Genomic DNA, 22,166 nt, shown 5'->3' with positions numbered 1-22,166 from the left:
CACATGTGAGTGAAATTCTTGTGTGCGAGCTTCACAAGCAACAGAGTTGTGCAAAATACAATACAAACCACATGCTTAATGTCTGCATAGATAGGTGCTGTGTTCTGGACTAGTGTATACAATGGAAAATTTACTCCTGCCATTTATTATTTATCTGGGAGATCTGCACTCCTATGGGAGTCTGCTGCATCCCAGAATGCAAAGCATATGTGGCCACGGAAAGGTGCTTAGCTCAGACTTGTCGTGTACACTTTGTCGAATCAAGGCGGGATCACATTCTTAACATAAACAAACCACTTGGTGGTTTAGAGTTGGTTTGGAAGCAGACTGAGATCACCTCCATAAAGTGAAAAACTTCAGCTAGACCAAAAGCTGGTTTGAATTGTTTTTAACCAGAAGGACACAATTATACTTATAGTTGTGGTTAGGGCTGGATCAGGAGACCTTCACTTACACAGACCTTACACTGCAATAGGTCTAGGCGACTGGAGGCGTCCCATGATGCACTGAGTATTTCTTCTTCCCGTCTTTTCACACCCTGTGTTTATACACCGGTCTGAATTATTAGTTTTTATTAATTTCTGGCTCTCTTTTACAGCGTGTCTTTATCCTGTCTTCCTGCCCTTATCCCCATCCGGTCGTGGCAGATGGCTACCACTCCCCGAGCCTAATGCTGCCAGAGGTTTATTCCTGTTAAAAGGAAGTTTTTCCTTCCCACTGACGCAAATTGCTCACCCATAGGGGTTCTCTGATTGTTGTGGTTTTCCTTCTATTATTGTAGGGTCTTTACCTTATAAAGTGTCTCGAGGTTGTTATTTTTTTTTATTTTTGTTTTGATTGAATTTAATTGTTATAATTAACAGAGAACTGATGTTAATGATCTTCAGTTTCAACACAAATGACATTGTTTGGGTGAAAAACAAACTACTGAATAGGCTAAATGTTACATACTGGATAAGACAAAAGATGTCAAACCTTCCACTACTAAAAATAAAACGTGAAAGAAAAACATAAGATTTCTGGACTATTTTTGAAGTAAATGTAAAAGTTTTGGATAGTTCAGAAAATCAGGAGAGTCAGAAAGTGTGAATATATTTTGATATTTCTTTTTTGTTTTTTGGTTCCATTGTCGGTTAGAAATTTGATAAAATTTTCATTTGTATGAGATCTGCATTAATGCTCTGTAGATTAGCTTTGAGCACCTTGTGGTTTCAGTAAATGAATCAATTAGCTGGTTTTATTGCGTGTCCTTCAAACATGTTTGACTAATGTGTGTTCCTTTGAGCTCATACTGCTGTCCGTTGGCAATAATCCTCCAGTCCATCTGAATGATGCATCAGCTTTGCAGAGATATTCAATGTACTCTTCAGTCCTGTCTCTCTCAGTGAGATTGTAATGTTTAAACTGAGTTTGAAAACATTTGTTTCACATCATTAGTGTACATTAGCCAGAGGTAAAATTTAAAATGACAGCATGTTCTGGATTGAAAGAATGAGGAATCGGTGTCTGGATTGTGCCGTTGATCTTTACTGAGCAGTGAGCTGCTCACTCGAGCACTCTATTGATTTATGATAATTGCTGCTGACCTGAGCTTCAGCCTAATGTTTTCCCGTGACAGCCTCTGGACAGTGCATGTTTGAAGCTTCACTAAATTCTGTCACACACTCTTGATTTCACCCCTCCCCCTCCAACCCAACATGCGTATCGAGCATGTCACTGGAAAACCAGCTCAATATCCCCGGAGGATGTGGAAACTCAGGCATTCGTCAGTGCAGTGAAGTGTGGCGCACCGGCCTATCTGTCTTTCCATGTCGGAATTTTGTCACGCTTTGTGTTTAGGTGACAACAAGAGGAATGGTTGTTTTTTTTCCTGCTTTGAATTAGACCTTTTAGATTGCCAACGCTGCAGTCCAATTCCGTTAGTAGGCCTTTTATTGGCACTACAGAATACTTTCAGATTAAAGACATTCAGTATTGCCAGCTAATAATGTGCCCTGTCTGTGTTCTACTAAACATTTCAACAGCAGCCTTCCTGCTCTCACCGGTCGCCCTTGCACATGTGATTTGTAAATGCTTTTACTCAGCCTTCATTTCCATAAAGTCAACCCCTCAAATAAAACCCCAGCTTTCTGTCCCACTTTGTTGCAACCAAAGATCCCCAATCTGGCTTTGATGAGCTCGTAAATCCAAACCTCCAAAGCGTGGTGAAAGCAGAGCCTTGGAAAGGATGATCAGATGGCTTTATTGGCCGGGAGAGTAAGGGGGCAGACCGTCAGGGGCCTTGTTATTGGCCTGATTTATCCACAATCCCCAGAGTGTCATCTTCATCAGACTGCCACAATCATTGCAGCCAGCCTGCTACACTGTTTAAGGGGCAGAAAATGTGTTTAGGGGGTGTGTTTGTGCATGTACAGGTAGCTAGATGGCCTCATCGTAACTTTCAGATCTGTTTACCTGCCATGCACTTTAATGAGGCCCCAGTGAGGAGATGGTAATGCCTTTTGTCTGATTCTTGGTTAGTTATTACATTTTATTTCTCTTGCTTTGCCTTTCACCTCCAACCCCAGTATTTTACAATGTAATTAGTGACTTGTAGCTTAGATAAACACAGCTGTTGATCTGGCGTAGGCCTGTGCACCATGTGGATATGAGGCAGGCAACATCTCAACTCGGCTTACACCGAAGCTCTAATTTGGCCACCTTTTGCTTTGTTACTTAGTGTATGATGTGAGCACATATGGGCCGGGACTGTGTGGGGTGTCAGATATCACAATGTGACATAGACAAGACAGAAAGGGAAGCAGCAGGAAGAGCACATCACACTGCTAATGAATGAGGTCTGTTGTGTATTTCTTTCTTTTTTTTAAAAAACAAAGATTTAGCAGTTCTAAAAACAGGTTCATAAAACATCCAGAGAATGAGACAAACATAATCGAAACATATAAAGTAGCATATTCAAGAAGCAGCTGTTATATAGAAGGGAAAAAAAATAAATAAATATAATGCTATAGAAGTCTCCTTGTAAATATTAACACACAGTGAATTTAATTCATCAGAGCATGGATCTACTTTGGCTTTGGTGTGCATAAAAAGAAATAAAATGGGGGAAAAACATACTGAGTGTACTCCTTCAACACATACAACTGGAAAATCTTGCACTGCACACAACATTTAGTCTGCCCAGAGTCGCCATTTAATCTGCAAGCCACTTTACAACCCACCTGCATATGATCCTTTTCATGCTGTCCGCCTTAAGAGCTCAGTATACCAACTGCACTGGTCATTTAGAAAGTCTCATCTTTTTAAACTGTTCTAACATCTCCTTTTATCAGTGAGCATCTGATTTGATAGATCATTAAAATGGAGGTTAAAGAAACAACACAATCATACACTCATGCCTTTAATCTGGTTGTGGCTCTAGTGACACAGGTTACACAACTCAAGAGGTGGAGGAGAATAGCGACAGTAATGGCCCACTTCTGTTGTTTTCACAACCTTGGGGCTTAAATAAGGCGTGTGGAGAGCCTATGCATGGCTTTGAAGGTGGTTGTGGCTGTTTTCTGTCACCAGGGTGACAGTTTAGTAGACCAAATAAACAGTCTGTCTGTGAGCTACTCCTGTGCTACTGTTGCTCCAGCTAGCTGCAGAGAAAATCTAAGTTTTATACAAAGAGCTAAAGTGTTAAAAACGATGTTAAGTCTCCACTTACAGGTCTGACTGAGCTCTTCCTTCTACATGGTGAACTGTGCACTCTTTCCTTTCCTGTTTCGACACACATTTCAGCCAACTGCACACAAACATCTATGTAGGTTGCAAACCCATGGCACCATAAATCCCTCATTGCCCCTTTCCATAGACTAGGTCGATGGTCCTGGAACAGAGCCATAATGCAATAAATGAATTATTGCAGATGGTAACAACAGAATTCTCTTGACTAATGTTATCTAGAGTGAATTAGTATTTAATATAATGTTGAACTGTAATTATAATCATGCACTAATAGATTACAACATAAATAAGAAGTCTTGCCATACAGCAGCTACAGATGACAGTAAACAAAGAATATAAAGATGATGTTTTAAGCTGTTGACTGCTATTATAAAGTCTAAACATAATTACAGCGGAGGATACTGTGTAGCTATTCAGTATTTATTTTTCAGTTTTGCTATGCACGACAAGGCAAACCTCATCTCACATAAAGACAAACCAGTACAAGCAAATGTAGTTCTAACAAAAGTTGTAAATGAATTAATAATTGCTTTTGTTCAAATTAAATCTTTGCAATAGTCAAAAAGCAGCACACAACTGAAGTGGAAATGAGCCAATCCTGACATCCATGAAAAATGAGTTTCAACATGAAAAGCCGTTTTCTAGCCTCTTGTTGGTGAAGAAATAAACATTATATAAAGAGGGTAAGATATTGTCGTCAGGTGGTAATTCTGATTTAAATGCACATAGTTTGGTTTGCATTCACACCAGGGACGTTTTGACAGTAATGTCTGACCCAGTGCCCACTCCTGAAACTTTGCCTAATTCACCGTAACACTCTGAGCCCCTTCAGAATTCAGACGAAAGCAACTGTTAACCTCATTCACAGAGACGCGAGGAAGCCGCCGTCACTGAAGCCCATTCATTCCTCCCACCACCGTCACCCCGAGCACGTGGGCGAGTCCTCTCAGGGGTCGATTAGTGATGACTATGTAGCTGCCCTCCTTTTCTCACTCTCATGCATTATGTATTAAAGACAGTGCAGCATGGAGAAAACAGAGGATACGGTTTTAAGCCGTAAAATGACACAGCATTAGAGGAAAACTGTTTGCTCTTATCGTTTGACGTTTATGTAACACAAGTGTCAAAAGATAAAGACTGCTATTCCTCTCCCCCCCCCCCCCCCCCCCCCCCCCCCCCCCCTTTTTGGATCTATTTTCTTGAGCTGTTTTGGAAAAGTAATCCAGTTTTGCAGCTTTAAGACGATGTTGTGTTTCTCTTTAACGACATCTGTGGATGGAAATTTGAATTTCAACAGCAGAGACATAAAACCTACAAACTTTGCATCACAATAGTTTGGACCATGGCATTTATCAAAGCTACACTGTAATAATTAACACAGCCATATAAAGAATCAGATCTACTGTGGACAGGAACCAGCTCAGTATACTTGAACATACATCATTTACAGTAACATCTGGGGAGCTGATTATTCCGTTTTTTCTAGCTAACTACGGCTGATCTCAGCTTAATGGGCATAATGTACAACTGCATAAACTTTGGAGGATTAAAAATACTAATTAAACCCTCCTTTTTTTTAAACAAAGAGAGTGTGATCAAGCCACTGTGGTCATTACATAACATGCTAGCTTTCCCTCATTGATCCAAATGTGATTCAGCTTCTGCTCATAACTACCCTCTTTCCACTTTGTAAGTAATGACGTGGTTAAGTCAGCACTCTAAGCTAGACCATTCTCTACATGCTTTAGTTAAAAAGTGAAAATGTTTCACTAGATATAAAACAATTTTCAGCTGGTGCGGTTAATTATTCTGCTGCAGTCCAGCAGTGCATGACTTATCTTCCTCTCTGGCATTTGTTAGTCTCATCAGGTGAAAACTACCACCTCCACAGTTTTAATATGCAAATGCAACAAATCCTTTTCTTTGCCACCGGCCTCCCCCACACTTTGAATCCATTAAATATTCATGATATCTATGATTACTGCGCATTACACTCAGATGATATCTGCTAGAGAGCCTCCAGTGCAGTCTGCAGTGTTGCCTTAAATTTGTAGGTCTGTGACACTGGATTACTGGCGATGAAAGATTATTTAGACACAATGTAGCCACTTAAATCTGGAATAAACTGAGAGGCTTCATGCATGCCTGTGTATGTGTCTATAAGAGGGAGGGAATACAGCGAAAGGAAGACATATGGTGGCGATTTTAGTGAGGCCGAGTTTAGAGTTATGGTTCTCTGGGGCCCCACTTACATCTATTATTCATGTTCTCGAGTGTCTAATAGCCACTCAGTCTATGTTTGGTTACAGGCAGGTCCTTATTTTAGCTTCTTTAGACTGAATAAAGGCTGTTTAAACATTGCAGTAAGAAATGTATAACAAATGAGAGATTTAATGAGTTGTAATGGTGAGTCACAACAAAATTATTAATTTAAAAACATGGTGCTTGACACTTTGAAATATGTGCTTATATATTAGCTACTATAGCGGTATTTAAGTGAATTTAATGCTGCTATGAAGACCTCATGATTCATATTTAAGTGCAGTGGGTTGCACGTGTTTACGGTTCATTTTTATCATGGATTCATGAGCTAGGCAACCTGCTGCAGTCCATAAAAGGGCAAAATGTTGGAAGTTGTTTCTTCACATGAAGGCCATTTTAGGTCATTCGAAGTTGAAGCTTTGGACAGTGTTTTAAATTATTGATAACGCGTGTCAGTGTTTGTCTGAGGGTACAGCAGGATCCCTGATGTGGTCTCTGATACAGGAGGGTTTAAAGTAACTGCAGTGAAACTGCAGGTCTGCTGAACGAAAAGGCGGGGGGGCTATTTTCCTTATTCTTTCTGACAGTTCCCTGCTTGTTTTTCATTTTACTTTATTGTTATTAAATTATTAATATTGGTTTCAGGTACATTTTTGACACAATTGCTTGTTTCTGCTCCACAATTTAAAAATGTTTTGTTCCTGTGGTTCTGGTGAAGCAACATCACTGCTGTCTGAGTCTCTTTGTACTGTGTAGTACTACACTATAAGAAAACCAATGCTGATTTAAAGTATAGTTCAGTTTGATTTGTCATTTGACAGAGTATAGAGTATATACACTACTGTCAGTCATAGGTTTGTTTGTTTGTTTTAGTTTATTTTAAATATATAACCAGTATACAGTCAGTAAAAAGTCATTTAGGAAAAACCTGGAGGAACCTGGATATATGAGGGCAATCCCAAAAGTAAGATCTCCTATTTTTTTTTTTAGAAATGCAAAAACTGTTTATTTTCTATAATATTTACATCATTTTAAAGGTTGAATTATTTCTTTTTCTACATAATCATCATGTCAGTTGATGCATATTTGTAGGCGCTGTTCCAGTTTTACAATGCCCATGTCGTACCAGCTCGCCGCCATGTCCTTCAGGAAGCGTTGAACCTCATCTTTTACCTCTTCGTACTGCTGTAAACTCTCTACACCACTTACAAAACAGTTTAACGCCTTTTGCGTTCAAAAATCGAATAACTGCGCACATTTCGCCCTTGAAAACGGGAGCTCCATTTTCAACGTCTGCCAAGCCCAAACAAGCATCCAAGTGAAGCCGAGCATGCTTGTTTGAGAGTGGAGGAAGCACCAATCACAACAGTGTGACGAACAGCCGTATGAACAGTTTCTCTACATCCCCACCGCTTTGGAAACCTTACTTTTGGGATTGCACTCACACTATACAGAAATAAATCAAAATACATCACAGTATTACTTTACATTTGTTGGTTTAGTTTACATATTCGAAAAACAGTGTGAAAAGGTGTGGCTTAAAGTGTGGTTGGTAATGCAGAGTAATTTCAGTGTTTGCGCCGTAGTCTCCATAAACAGTTTATCACTTTAAAATGTGCAGCTACAGCCACGCATCCTGAATTCAGGTTCTTGTTTATGTAGAAGTTCATTTTGTCCCTATTCCATTGCTCCTTTAAACCATGGTTACAAAAATGCTGCTGTATTGAACATTTTAACTAGTACTCTGCAGATAAGCTCTGGCTACAACTGGTTAATCGATGCTGGAGTGTCTGGCCCATTGCTAGTTAAACCTTTACACTGTTCTCAGCCAAACACAGGAATCCACACCACTCAGCCATAAAAACAGCCCACTGTTACACTACTGTGAAGAATTCCTTCATTTTTACAGCAGTTTCAGCCAGACTATGTTTGTAACATACAGTATGTAGTTTTAAATCAGATGTGAAGGTTTTTATTAGCTCACTATAGAGATGGATTGGATTTTCTATGAAAGGCAGACTTGGCCTGTCATCCCAAATGATGGAGTTTCCCTGCAAAGTTATCAAAATATCATTTTGCATTATGAGCAGAAAGAGAGGCAATAATAAGCCATAAAACCCAGAGTGAGGATTGCCATAAAGCATTTAAAAGTACTTTCTATGTGGAGATCTGTACTGTAATTGCAATAAAATTATATCTATGTATTCTTTATGTGAACCCTTGTCTTCAGGTGTGGAGAGGAACTATAGCCAGAATGCGGTACAGACGCATGCGAGCTGCCCTCACCATCCTGCAGGCCTACCGACGCTACAAGGTCAAGTCTTACATCCGTGAGGTCAACCGTCGCTTCAAAAACGTGCGATCCATGAAGGATCATGGCAGGCACGTGAAGTGGCCCACGCCCCCCAAGGTTCTGCGCAGGTTTGAAGAGGCGCTCAAGAGCATCCATAGCAGGTACTCCACAAGAAAACATCTGCCGAGATAGATTTTTAAACAGGCCCATCATGTATGTAAGTGTGTTTCTACTCCTATAATTGGTTTATGCTAGTCTGGAATAATTGATTAGACTGCAGAGTTGTAACTTTTCCCTGTTGTTTTGTTTTCGCAAAGAAAAAACTACAAGCAAACCAGAATCCATCTTTGTAAACCATGTGAGAGCATTTAACCTGCTTGTTGGCCAAATGTGTCTAGGGCTGGGTTTATAAGTAGAGGATATAGGTGAGGGCTTGGTTAATTTTATAGCTAGTTGGTACAGTTTGTTTAATCTGCACACCTAACATTTATTTTAGAGTTTGTGTACTCCCAGAATTCAAAGCATACGTGGCTATTGAGAGATCTTTAGCTCAGACTTGCAGCGTCCATGTGGCAGATCGAGGTGGGATCACATTCTCACCATAAACAAATATGAATGTTAGGAGTAAATTCTCCTTGTTATCCACTATTTCTGAATACAGCACCTTCTTCCTGTATTGACTTTTGTTGCTCCTGCCCCGAACACATCTAGCCAACAGGCAGACAGAACATTCTTATAAGGCTTATGGTTCACTTTAAGTTTGCTTTCTTTGTTTTCTCTGTGAAAAGAAACAAACCACAGGACGAAATTAAAGTTTAAAAGAGTAAATGAACTGTTAAACTTGTAGAAGCAAATATCAGCTTTTAATGATGACCAACTGTTGTTGTATTATACGTTCAGAACAGAAACAGAAGCTGAACCTTATTCAAACAAAATGTTTTTAAATTGTTCTCTTTTGAAGAAACTCGCTTTCCTAAATTGGCTGAACTAAAAGTAAATCTGACTCCAACCACAGGAGACAACACATGCCCTCCAGTGTTATTTTACATCCAGATGAGTCTTTTTGAAGCAACTTACACATGTTTCCTTCTGCCTTGGGCTCACACTGGGCATTGATTTTTCTTTCTCCATCACTTCCTTTCATCCCATTGTCTGTTTGTTTGCCTTTTTTCTATTTGAAGCCGGACACAGTGAGAAAATAACCCTCCTAGAGAATTATGTTGGCTGTCAGTAAATACAGTACAGTGAAGACGGGGTCGACTGCAGTCCTGCTGCAACACCCCACTGACCCGACTACAGTAACAAGGCTCTGTGCAGCATCCTTTATATAGAAAGTTCGATTTTCCTCCGTTCTAAGTTTGCTCTGTGTGTGTGTTTTTGGATGCGTTTATCTCCAGGTGGTGGGCATGGACACTGATCAAAGGCTTATCTCCAGAGGAGACCCTGCAGGTGAGGGCCAAGGTAGCCGGCCTGGAGGCCCTGAAGGGCCAGAGGGCTGATTTGGGGCTGCAACGGGCCTGGGAAGGAAACTATCTGGTGAGTAGGAGGGGTAGCATGAGTCCAGTCATGAAAAAGACATATTTTACAGAGTGAAATTGGCCATGCTAGCTTTGTTCATGCAGGCTTTGTCTCCTGCAGCTTGCATCAGCTGCTGTTTCTCTGTGGCTGAAATCCAGATCAGACGTAGTTATTGAACCTCAATGCTGTGCAGTTTGTAGCATAAAATGCTGAAAAATAGAGTACCCTGCTGGTATTAAACATGTGATTTAATTCATTCATTGTTTGCTGACTCTTCAATCAGACAATGTTTAATAATACTGCCTGCATCCAAACTTAAAACCCTGGTTTATTTTCTTTTGGATTCAGGCATTAATCAGTCTGATCATCGCTCATGACATCCTATTTCATTTCAAAGTTTCAAAGTTGTAGACCACGAACCAATAAGTGATGATATGGTGGCCTTGTCTAACTTTTATATGCACTCTATAGAGAAACCTTCCAGTTAAAAACAAAGGAAAAGTGTTTAGTCTCATTCTTTGAGCAGATTTATTAAAGAAAGTATCAAGCAAGACAAGAAACAAACAGTGTGATATGAATGGAAAATAAGCCTAAAAAGAAGGGAAGCAGTTTTACACCTCGCATTTATTTTACAGACCTCAATTACACCCGGTGGACATTAGAAGACATAAGAAGATAAGCATCTTAACAATGTAATGTTGGCTCAGCTGTTTTCCCAGTAAATAGTAATTACCATAGAGTGTGAATACTGGACTGAAGGAATGTACCCAATTAAGCCAGGGTTTTTTGTCAGTGGATGTTGTGGCTGTCTTTAGGTTAATTATATATGATTCAAACAATTTATTCATTTAAAACTCCTGCAATGAAAACATTTTCATTGTGAGATAATACATTCATTAAACCAATAAAAATGCATGCATAAATAGGATATTTATAAGCTCATCTTAACTTGGGCAGGTTGTGAATTAATTCGAGTTAAACTGGAATATTTTGATAAGTTTCTTGTGGTGTGTGTCTGACAGAAGCGAGACAGCCCTGACACAGCAGCATCGTTCACACTGGTCTCAAGCGATCTGCAGCGGAAAGACAAATTCATGAGAGTCCTGTTCTCCTGCAACGTACGCAAGGTAAAAGCTTTTCAGAGCAGATATCCATGACTTTACCACATGTGCACACACTCACAACACGTGTCTGTGTGTACAAAGACATAAACCCAGCTGCTGATGGCTCACAACATTTCCCTGCAGGGTGTGTAAATGTCACCGTGTTTGTGTGCACCTACTGTATCCCGTGGTGTCACTAATGAGGAGCTTTGTGTTTCCCAGATCAACCGTTTCCACAAGTCGGAGAACCGGGCTGTGCTCATCACTGACCGCCACCTGTACAAGATGGACCCCCTGAAGCAGTACAAACCCATGAAGAGCATCCCCCTCTACAACGTATGACACTCTTTGTTTTAACGCTTCTTTTACTGTAAACAGACAAAATCAGCTCTATAGATACTGCTGTAACAGACCCTGTAGTTCAGGGGTTACATGCTGCTTATCTGCTTAGTGGAGATATCATCTTAATTTCAGGAGCAGGACCACTCCTCCTTCACGCCCCCTCCGGACTCAGGCTATAAAAGCCCCCCTTCACCAATACCTGCTGTTCTCATTTTCATGCCCCACCCTTCCCCCAATTTTCTCTCTCTTCTCCTCTCTTCCTTTCCTTCATTCACTTCTCGTTAGTACATGGGGATCTGCCCGGCCCGGGAGCCGTTGCCAGTCCCCTTCGAGGCCTTCCCCCAAACCACAGCACCAGTTCACATTTCCTCATCGCCCATCGTTACCAAGGATGTGGTCCCAGCTAGTGAAATGTAACATAAAGTGTTCTCGATGTAAATTCATATTTACATCAAATTTGTTGTTAGTGTCGCAGGTGTGGGTCAGAATGAGACACTTGAGTCGTCTCTACCTGAAACATCATAAATTAAATAGAAATTCATAGAATATGCATAAATAAGTTTGTTGATTTAAACTTTAAAGTTTTGTAATTAAAAACTGTAACAGTAAAACAAATAACATTTCACATAGAAATAGTTAGCTGTGAGTAGCAGCTACTCACAGCTATGTATTCTTACACAAATGCAAAGTAAGGGGTTTTATCATAGTGGTGAAATAAATATAAAAAACTTATTTATGCTAAGCCTTTTCCTTTTAAAATACTGCTTCAGGCCTTTCAGAATTCCCCTCGTAAAACTGTCCATTTACTTTCCAACCAGCCAATTTGTCCACTGGAATTACTCTAAACTCTTTGTAGACATTTGCAACCAATGCTCAGAATCCTTTACATTATATCTTATTTAAGAAATGTTCATAAAACACTAAAAAAGAATAAATAAAAAAAAGACTGGCACTTGAGAAAAGGAGGTTATCATGTCTTATACTTGTGGTATATGAATTGTTATTGTTATTGTTTGTTCAGAAACTATCCTGAAGCTGAGCCCTGCTAAGGTACAAAGCCACAGCATCCAGGCTATGCTGCAGTTTGTTGAGATTTTATGCGACACTGCTCACTGTTGTGCTAATGTGTTTTTCCATATGAGTGTTTCTAAGTTTTACATACTCCATCCATTGTTTTCTTCTAGCTCTACTGTACTTTGGATAGTAATGACTAAACTTGCTGATCTGAGTCCTAGCTTTCTGTAGCTTTGTGATACCAGCTCCAGACGATAGATAGGTGGATCTAAACACCCTTTCTCTGATCAATATCAAACAGATATTAGACCGAATGACAGTGAGTGCGTGAGGGTTCATATGATAAGGCATGAATTTATTTATTGCTGAACCCCAGCCATGTATCTGTATAGCACCAATTTAAACTCCCAATTTACTGCAGAATTTAATATGACCTACTTATGGCCAAGTTAAATTGTTTACTACATTTAACTGAAATCATATATTGGAAATTGAAAACCTGCTTCTGTGGAATAAGAAGTATGAATTGCCTGGTGTAATTATGAAAGCAGGAATTTGAATCATTCTTCTCATGCTGTACATTAGTTTTAAACTTTATGTTTAGTATTTAGTAAAGGAGTGCTGCTCAGAAGGTTTCCTGTAATTAAAGAGTCTTAGATATTTTTTTTCAGTTGATTAACTGCTTGGTCTGTCAACATGCTGTACAATGGTACGAATATTAGAAACATTTGCTCAGACTAATTGGCTTAAAATGATCATTTAAATTAGTTTAAATGATATATTTTTAACTATTGGGCAAGCAAATTCCATCAGTTGTACGTGCAAAAATCCCATCCTTTTAAACTTTCGGTCAGGTCTTTAGGGAATTTCTTCGAGTTCATCTGAATCTGCAAAAACACATCTCCTCACATAAATCAGAATCTTATCTGAGAAACAGGAGGTGAGATTGTGACCATGTGTATTGAATTGGTGTTATGAATCTAGCATCCCCACTTTGAAGTGGTGATTGTTATATCGATCTACTGGGTTGGCAAGTTGAAGATGTGTGTCAATAATCCAAGTTTTACAAATCATTGTAGCAACATCCCCAAGTTTATCTTCTGAAGTAGATATTTCTTGGCAAAACATTTTATTTGATTCTTTTTTTAAATTAATTTCCTTTTAAAGTTTCACATGAGTGTGGACAAACATGAATATAAAATTGGTGGCTCGTGAACAGAGATGTAATCTGATTACTTTTTTCAAGTAACGAGTAAAGTAAGGGATTACTATTGCAAAAAGGTAATTAGATTACTGTTACTTTCCCGTAAGCACGCTGCGTTACTGCGTTACTAAAACCGTGATTTTTTGCGAGTGTCTCATGACAATGACGTAAGCGAGTGCGACGTTCGTGACAACAGCTGTGTGCAGATCAACAATGGATCATATATCGAGTGCAGGAGAGAGCATGAGCGTGCAGCGTTTAAAGCGTGGAAGTACTGACCTTACTTTGAGTTTGATTCCGTAAAAAGTGACAAAAACATTAGTGTCCGCTGTTCACTGCGTGGGAAGAAAACTTCTTTTTACAGCGAAAAAACCCCTGAACTTCCGAGCAAACCCCGAGTGTGCGGATTCTTCAACTGACCGCTGCAGCACACCTGCACCAGGGCAAACCTCCGCTTGCTATGCAGGTGAAAATAGAGCAACAGGACCGCTGAGTCTTTGATTTTATTTATTTTCTGCTGTGTTTTACTTGCATCTATTTGAAAGAGTGAGTGTAAACACAAAAAATATTTTATTGTATGTGCTGGAATGTGCAGAAAATAGGTTTAAATGTTAAACTAATTTCTTCAAGTCAGAGAATGGTGCATATAATTTAATTTTTGCTTGATGAATAAAGTTAAAAGATTAAAACTGATAAAACAAGTTTAAAAAAAAGAGACTTTTCCATTTGATTACATTTTGTATGATGGATTATGCAGAAAAAGTAGAATAGGGCTTTATTACCTATTCAGGTTTTAAATCGTGTTTTTAAAAAGTAACTAAGTAATTAATTACTTTTGAAAATAAGTAATCAGTAAAGTAGCAGGATTACTTTTTGGGGGAAATAATCAGTAATTAGTTACTGATTACTTTTTTCAAGTAACTTGACCAACACTGCTGGTGAAGCATCCACCACGAACCCTCCTAACTGATGTCCTGCTGTATGTTAGAACCAGCAAACAACAAACAGAAAGAGGAAGCAGTGTGAGTGGCTTCCTGAATCTGTAGCAAAGGTGACAGTATTGATTTCCCACCAGCCTGTTATCCTCTGACAATGTGTCAATATGCAAAAATTCTCATTCAGCTTTGCAGTTGGCTGGTTTTAATTCACGTTCTCACTGTGATAGGTTCATTAATGCTGCTGCATGCACGTAGCACAGGAGGCTGTTTCCATGGTAAATGTGTCCTGTATGATTCATGCTGCCATTTATTACAGCCAAAACTAGCATCATTTAAGGTTAACTGCTGCTATTGTTATAACAGCTTATTATTATAAGGTCAGTAGATGATTTGATCCTGTTTCAGTTTGTCCTTGTAAGCTTCTAAACTGATTATTATACTACCCCTAGTCTCTGCCCGTAACTGGCATGCTCAAAAGTTGGCATATTTGCTTTCTTGCTGCAAGTTAGATTAGCCGTGTGCATTTTTGCATTTGGGGTTCTTGACAAGCTGTGCATTAACTTGGTGTTTATGCTGACCCTAGCAGTTTCTAAGCTGCACACTTCTCATTTTAACATCTCTCACTGTTTCGTCTTCATGTTTAAAATCTGTCATTTAATGTCCAAAGCCTCCAGCTGTTTAGTTTAATTTGTGTTCACTTCATAGCAAATGAGATATTTGGCATTCCTCATTAGTTGAGGAATGTCTGCTTTTGGAAGTCGATCAGGTAAAATAATGATGGTCATGATTTTACTGATATTATCAAACCTGGCTGTCGCTAATACAAGCATGCTCCAAAATAACTGCTGGACTATCCCTGAGATAAATTTAAGCTCTGGGTGCCATCGCAGTCCTAGAAAAAAAGTCTGACCACTTGACCGCAGCATCTCTGGCCACTTACGCTGGGCTTACAACAGCAGTCTTTATTTAAACGAATGAACAGAGAGCTAAAACTTTATATTACTGCTCATGTGGGTGTCAATTATACTTGCACAGTAGTTCAGGTGTTTTTACTACGATAACAGGCCGACCACCACTCAGGTGAAACTCTTGAGATATAAAAGTTCAATCTCACAGAGCATGTATAAACTATATATTATATATTTGAAAGTAGAATTTCTTTCTTTTAAACTTTAATGAACATGTTACACAAACTTTTGGCATTTCCGTTTTGGCCATCAAGTGCTCTGCTGCGGTAAAATGGCACAAACGTTGCTTGTGCTCTGCTTTTGCACCTCTGACCTTCGAGGCGAGGCAAAAATGATATAGAAAGTGAAGGTGTAACGCATTAATCTCCAAGGCACATACGCCCTTGTCGTGTGGAAGAAATGAGTGAGATATGAGGCTGCTGTGCACTGACAGCTATGACAAGAAACCCCAGCATTGAATCTGACAAAGTGACAAGTGGGAATTAGAGAGCTTGTAGATGGACACCCAAATCCGGCATCGCTGCATCTGGAAGTGAAATTGGGAGATTGAGTTGAGACAGATGGTGGCAGACAGAGAGAGCAGCATGAGTTAAGGGGATTTTTAGTTATTGTTCATTCAGAGAGAGTGACACACACATATGCATATGCACATCCTGAATTGATGTACGAGGCATACAGAGAGCCATCAGTGCACAGGGAATGGTTTGTAGCATTCAAACATTGACAGTAACACAATGGGAGTAGTTCAGTATACGCAGAGCTCTACATGCAAACTGTATTTGGAGGGAAACGTGAGGACAGAGACATTCTGACAGCTCGTCTTTTTTCAGATTTGATCTAAAATATAAAAAATTAGTGGTGTTCTGAAATCGTACATTCAGTAATATTGTGCATTTTTGTTATTAGGTTGGGCTCTTTTGCAAATACTCCCAACAGACGGCTGTTTACTGGAAATGATTACAGTGCCAAGCTTTTTAATGAAGTCATCGGCATTCACAAATTAGTGTCTGTACAATAAGAGGTACGCTTTTATTGTAAAAGATCCACAACTGTGCTTATAAAAAGTCCAGACTTCATTTAAATTCAGCTGACCACCTGTTCAAAATCATCTCTTTCCTGCAGACACGTTACAAGTGCTTGTACGTACACCGCATCAATTTCTTCATTGACTTTAAATTTTCCTGAGAGCAAACATCATCTTCTGTATCACTGCTGATGAGCGCTGGGTTATCAGGCAACAACACAGGGACCACACAGCAATTTTCAGGGGAGGAAAGTGCAGAGTTCATGGTGATGCAACCAGACGCATGGTTCTCATTTATTTTTCCAACATTTACAGCTTTGTGCTGCCTGAATTCCCAGCCCAGGGTCACACTGTACAAATTGACATTGTGTGCCCTCTCACAGCACACTGAAGAGACAGGAGATTTTTCTTCACCACCTGCAACTGGCTTCCTGTAATTTTGTCCTCTTCAAACTGAAATTGAAGTTGCAGGATGGACATTTTTGCACAGAATAGGAGATTTAACACATCACTGATGCACAAATGCAAGTGATCAGAACAGAATTTCCATGGTGTGATCTAAAAATGGCAGCAACTGAAGGTCCACATGTGCACAAAGAAACTGCCTTTAAGTGGAGATAGAAGCAAATTTAAATAAAAACATCTTGCTCTAAACCAATAAATGCACAAACACATAACACGGTCTTTAGGTGTCGAACTTTCATTCATCTTTTTTTTTTTTAATCGTTACATCACTGTCCCAGTGTGTACATAACATACAAGACCTTTATGTAATAAATGTCAGACTGCAAGGGTGAGTGAATTGGTGAAGGTGAAAAAGTGCAAGAGCTGAAGGAAAGGTGGGTGAGGAGGAGCGGATAGAGATGTGGGCAGATCGGTGGCTCGCGTTGCTTCTGTTCGCAATCTTTTTTTTTTTGTCTTTTTTTTTTCATTCTTTTTTACCTCGTCTTCTTCCTCCCCCCCATTTCCTATCTAGTGCTGACTTTCCCCTCTCTCTTCTCTCTCCCGCCGTTGTTGTCATGCCAACTTCCCAGGAGACGGTGTTGTCATGGATACCGAGCGGCAGGGCAGATCAGCTGATGTCTGGTGTCATTCAGGCATGTGCACAAATCGGCCTCCTGTATGTGCGCTCGTTCCCTCCCTTCTTTGCAGTGAGCTCCCGCTCTCCTCATACCTCTCAACCAAACACAAACTAGAGCTGCAGTGTGACCACATATATTTTATTTACACACTCAGTTCAATAGTCTACATAGGGCTGTGTAGTGCGTGGTGTTTTTCTTGACCAGTTGTCTCCAATAACTCAAAAGCATTGAACACAAGAAGTGCCAGCTTATGCACTCCCAAGATCAGGATATGATGAAAAATAAATTGTAATAATACTGTAAATTTGTGCATCTGCAGCTTGAATGCCCTTGCATTTTTGCAACATGGATGGCTATGGAGCTTAAGTTATTATATTCATTTAATCACAGAGCACCCACCCTTTCCATCGTAATTGGGCTTCTGGGATGTGTTATATAACCAATTATTTGATCCCCAAAGAATAAACTGGGAAAACCTGCTGTTCACATTTTGTCCTCTTGACATCCGTGGTCCATATAGATATATATATCTATCTATATCTATATCTATATATATCTATATCTAGAGCTGGGCGATATGAGATTTTTTCATATCACGATATGTTTTTTTCATTTCAGGCGATAACGATATCTATCACGATATAAGCCAAATAACTATATTTGTAAGATTTAAATGTGCCGTTGCTCACAAGTAAAATGTGAAATAATCAGCAGCTTGTTTTTATTTAAATATTTATTTCCCATAATAAGTTCAACAGGGTAGATGTACTTAAGGAACATGAGACTTTTTCAGATAAATAAAGGCAAATATTGCAAACTACACAAAAGGCAGCCGCTAAAGCGTTTAAGTTTCAAAATAGAACAAACGAAACAGACTACTAAATTGTCAATTCCACTTAGAAACAAAATATTAATTCTAAAAATAAATCTTAGTTTGTTTTACAGAAGAACAGACAAAACTGACTAACTTTTGTCAATATCAAATAAACTGAGAACTAAAAGGAAATTCTCAATCTCTCCTTGTTGTATAGCTGAGCTTTTCAAACAGTTGTAACAGTTACTTTAGTCTGACAAAAGCCGAATGACGAATTAGCGCTTCCAGTCAGAGACTGAGGCTACGTCCACACGTACACGGGTATTTTTGAAAACGGAGATTTTCCGTTTTCGTTTTAAAAAAATAATCCCGTCCACACATAAAGGCAGAAATGAAGAAAAACGCTGCTAGGAACATGCCAAAGCAGCAGGTGGCGCTAGATTCCTAACCGTGCAGAAATGTTGGCCAATCAGAAGTCTAGAAGCCTCGGTGGGAAAAAGTAAACAAAGCTGGGGCATAGAAGCAGAACCGAGTCGTATGTGTGGAGGGACAGTAACTGTGTGTATATGTAAGCATTTAAACACTGCAGAGAGTAGAATTAACAGTAACAGTATTGTAGAAATTCATTTCACCGAAACAATAACGTGGCGCGCAGTGTGACGCATGCACCAGTTTATTGTATTTCCAGACTTGCTTTCGGCACAATTTACAGTGCACGCTACTCTGTTTTTTGTCAGACTTGAAATAGCCGAAATACCTTCACACTACGGAACTTCTATGGCTCTTCCGTTCGACAATCTCTCCGGCGTTGGAACCGTCATCTGTTTTCTCTTCGGTCACGCTCGGTTGATTTTTCTAGTCGGCACACTCATTTCCTCCATTACCCGCTGGCTGCTTCCCAAACAAACACACGTGCGGCTTGGCACTTGTGCTGTACGTAACAAGTCACGCGACGTGACGCTGCGGCTGTGATTGGTTCGGCTCTGCGCTACTTAGTTTGGATTGGCTGACCTTTTTTTTTATTTTTATTTTTTTATTTTAAGAGGACAAGAGCGGCGAGGTCTATCGCGATAGCTTAATTTCTCTATCGAGTAAAAGTTATATCGCGATACATATCGTTATCGTTCTATCGCCCAGCTCTATCTATATCTATATATATCTATATCTATATATCTATATCTATATATATCTATATATATATCTCAAGTTTTCAGAAAATTTTTGGAAGATAATAAATCTAGGAAGGTGTTCATATTTACTTTTAATTGATTAACTATTGAAACATCTATAACATGAAGTGTAAGAGTGAAGGTTCCACTCACAGTTTCACATTTCTTGCAATATTCCATATCCTAAAGATAATCGGTTATTATTAACAAACAAGACAACAAAGAGGAGAACATGAAATATTATGAAATAACTGGGATTCATCACATCTTTAAAAAGGCTCAAAAGTTGTACAGTCGTGTAGTCTACATAACAACTGCACTGAAAATCCTACAGTGTAATCGTCAATGCAGATCCAGAGCGTGTAGCGCCCAAATTGGAGGGCAGGACTAAAATATGTCCACATCTCCAAGTTTTGTTAAATATGTAACGGGATGACAGACGAGTCATTGAGCAGATGGCGGGGCAGATGATGAATGGCTCTAACAGATTCCATATTCTGGTTAAACTGATTTGGGGGAATCAAGACAGAGAAAAAAATGAGACAAGGAAGCGAATCTGAATGTATCATTACCCAACTCATTAGAACACTGACTGTCGTTCCAATCAATTAAGCCTTTAATATAAATGTAAATGTAATCGGCTCTTTGTAATTAATTGTGGGTGGATTGCTATACAGAGAGGCATGGCTTTAGGCTTTAATTCACGGTGATTACGTGAAGTGTTTGTTTCTGAAATCACGGGCATCATGTTGAGGCTAAATAAGCTAGCTGGTTGATTTGCCGCCGGTCAAAACCTGTCTCTGCTTGTCTGCCTGTGATGGGGAGTTTGTCTCGGCATTGCTCTCTGGTGATGGTTATTAGTGTAGCTGACTGGCTGCCCTCTGGCTATTTCCTCAACATTCACTGCCTTCAGTTCAACTTGGAAAGACAAAGAAAAATGGCTAAAACCTAGGGGAGATGACAAAGGAGACAAAGGAAAGCGAGGCTAAATAGAGGGTGGATATAGGATAAAGGGAAAAGTAATGGGAAGTTAATGAGAAATGAAGCTCAGGTCTTCTTTTTTCTCCTGAAAAGTGTTTGTCTGTAAATATATTGGATTCTTCCTGCAGCTTTGTAGACCTGTGAAGCAGACAATCCAGCTGAAAAACAGAGTCTCCTTTTAACCCAGCTGCTTTAGTTCGGGGGGCTCTAATTGGAAAAATTAGACTGGCCCTTTGGGAGGCTAATCTATAAAGCATTACTCTAGATGCTGATGACGTTCTCCACCAGAAGAAATCCCGTACACCAGTTGACACCAGAGACGGATACTGACTGATATTTGTCCGAGTAATTCATCACATCTTGTCGATAAATCACCAATTTGCCTTAGTGTAATAGTAATGATCTTTTCTTATTTATTCTGAGAAAATTCAAAAAGGGGTTTTTCATGATTCAAACAGAGTATTTCTTTTCTTTTCTTCCATATACCATATACCCTGTATATGCATCCTTTTCGGGGACACATAAAAACAGGAACAAGCAGCAATATTTTGTACAATCCTATCATAAATGAAAAGTAAGGGGGGAAAGTATGTTTAGCCTACACAATTTCTGCTAGAAGATCGAGCGGCTAATAGTTTCCTTTGAAATGAAGAAAACACAATGTTTAAAGAATAAAAGTACATGCCCAGCCTTGTCCCACTGTTGAAATTAACAGGATAAAGACGTGCATATTGGAAAAAGACAAGACTAACGGAAGAAGATCATTAACATATACTGGCCTCTTCCTCAGACAGTTTGCTTCATATTGATATGATGGCATCACACAGTTTCTGCAGATTTGTTGGCGAAACATCCACCATGCGAATCTCCCATTCAAACACTCTCTGGGACTGAGATCTGGTGACTGATGGGCAGATTTGAGTGGGTTAAACTTGCTGTTCAAGAAACCAGTTTTAGATCATGGATGGAAGCGGCCATCAAAGTAGGGCTGCAACAAACAATTATTTTGATAGTCGACTAGTCACTGATTATTTTTGCGATTAGTCGACTAATCATTTCAAGCATCCATTGGACATAAAATGTACAGCTTATTGCACCCGCAGCATCTGCTCTTATATAACTATCATTAGCATACAGCTTTAAGTGTTTAAGGTATGTGCTAACTAAAAATAAAGGCAAGATGATAGTTTATTAAATTTTAATGAAATTTGCAGATTGTTTTGGTGAAGTTTAATAAACTCAGCCGTCTGCACCTTGCTATCTAAAATATAACAGCCAAACAATAACATTTTTAAGTTATCTAAGTGACTTATATATCATGTTTAACCTGAGTAGCGAAAGACGGCGGTGGGTTTGAAAACGATTTGCCGGGAGTCCGGTGTTCTCACGGGCTCTAGCGAGCCTTAAACCCCGCTTAGCTATCGAGCTGGTGGAAAACAGACGTCTCCGAAAACGTCGGAGCGCTTTTGAAAATATGTGGTGTCTTGATAAACTGAGCAGATATTTGAGGTTTACACAGCTACATTCTCGCCTGAAAATATGTTAAACGTTTATTTTGTGACCCAGAAAGAATAATAAGAGTAATATTAAAACTAACTAGCTACCGCCATTGTTGGAAACTGAGCAGGGCTGTGCTATGAATTCTGGGACACAGCTTCTTCTTCTTCAGGGTTTAACGGCAGCTGGCATCCTTGTACATGCAGTGCTGCCATCTTCTGTTTCAGT

At 39.4% G+C, this 22,166-nt stretch overlaps 1 protein-coding gene across 1 annotated transcript in view; it reads left to right on the top strand.

Moving 5' to 3' along the window:
* Positions 1-22,166, top strand: part of myo1d (myosin 1D) — a 129,000-nt gene that overhangs the window by 73,171 nt on the left and 33,663 nt on the right. The window contains exons 17-20 of the mRNA XM_085416984.1: positions 8,222-8,445; positions 9,682-9,820; positions 10,825-10,929; positions 11,128-11,241. Of these exons, the coding sequence (XP_085273110.1) occupies positions 8,222-8,445; positions 9,682-9,820; positions 10,825-10,929; positions 11,128-11,241 (582 nt within the window). The remainder of the gene's footprint in view (positions 1-8,221; positions 8,446-9,681; positions 9,821-10,824; positions 10,930-11,127; positions 11,242-22,166) is intronic.

The sequence above is a fragment of the Rhamphochromis longiceps genome, linkage group LG8, assembly GCF_057381845.1.
Source record: "Rhamphochromis longiceps isolate RC_006_pf linkage group LG8, R_longiceps_female_GT1.1, whole genome shotgun sequence".
Classification (NCBI taxonomy): domain Eukaryota; kingdom Metazoa; phylum Chordata; class Actinopteri; order Cichliformes; family Cichlidae; genus Rhamphochromis; species Rhamphochromis longiceps.
This window is presented reverse-complemented; position numbering and strand designations above follow the sequence as displayed.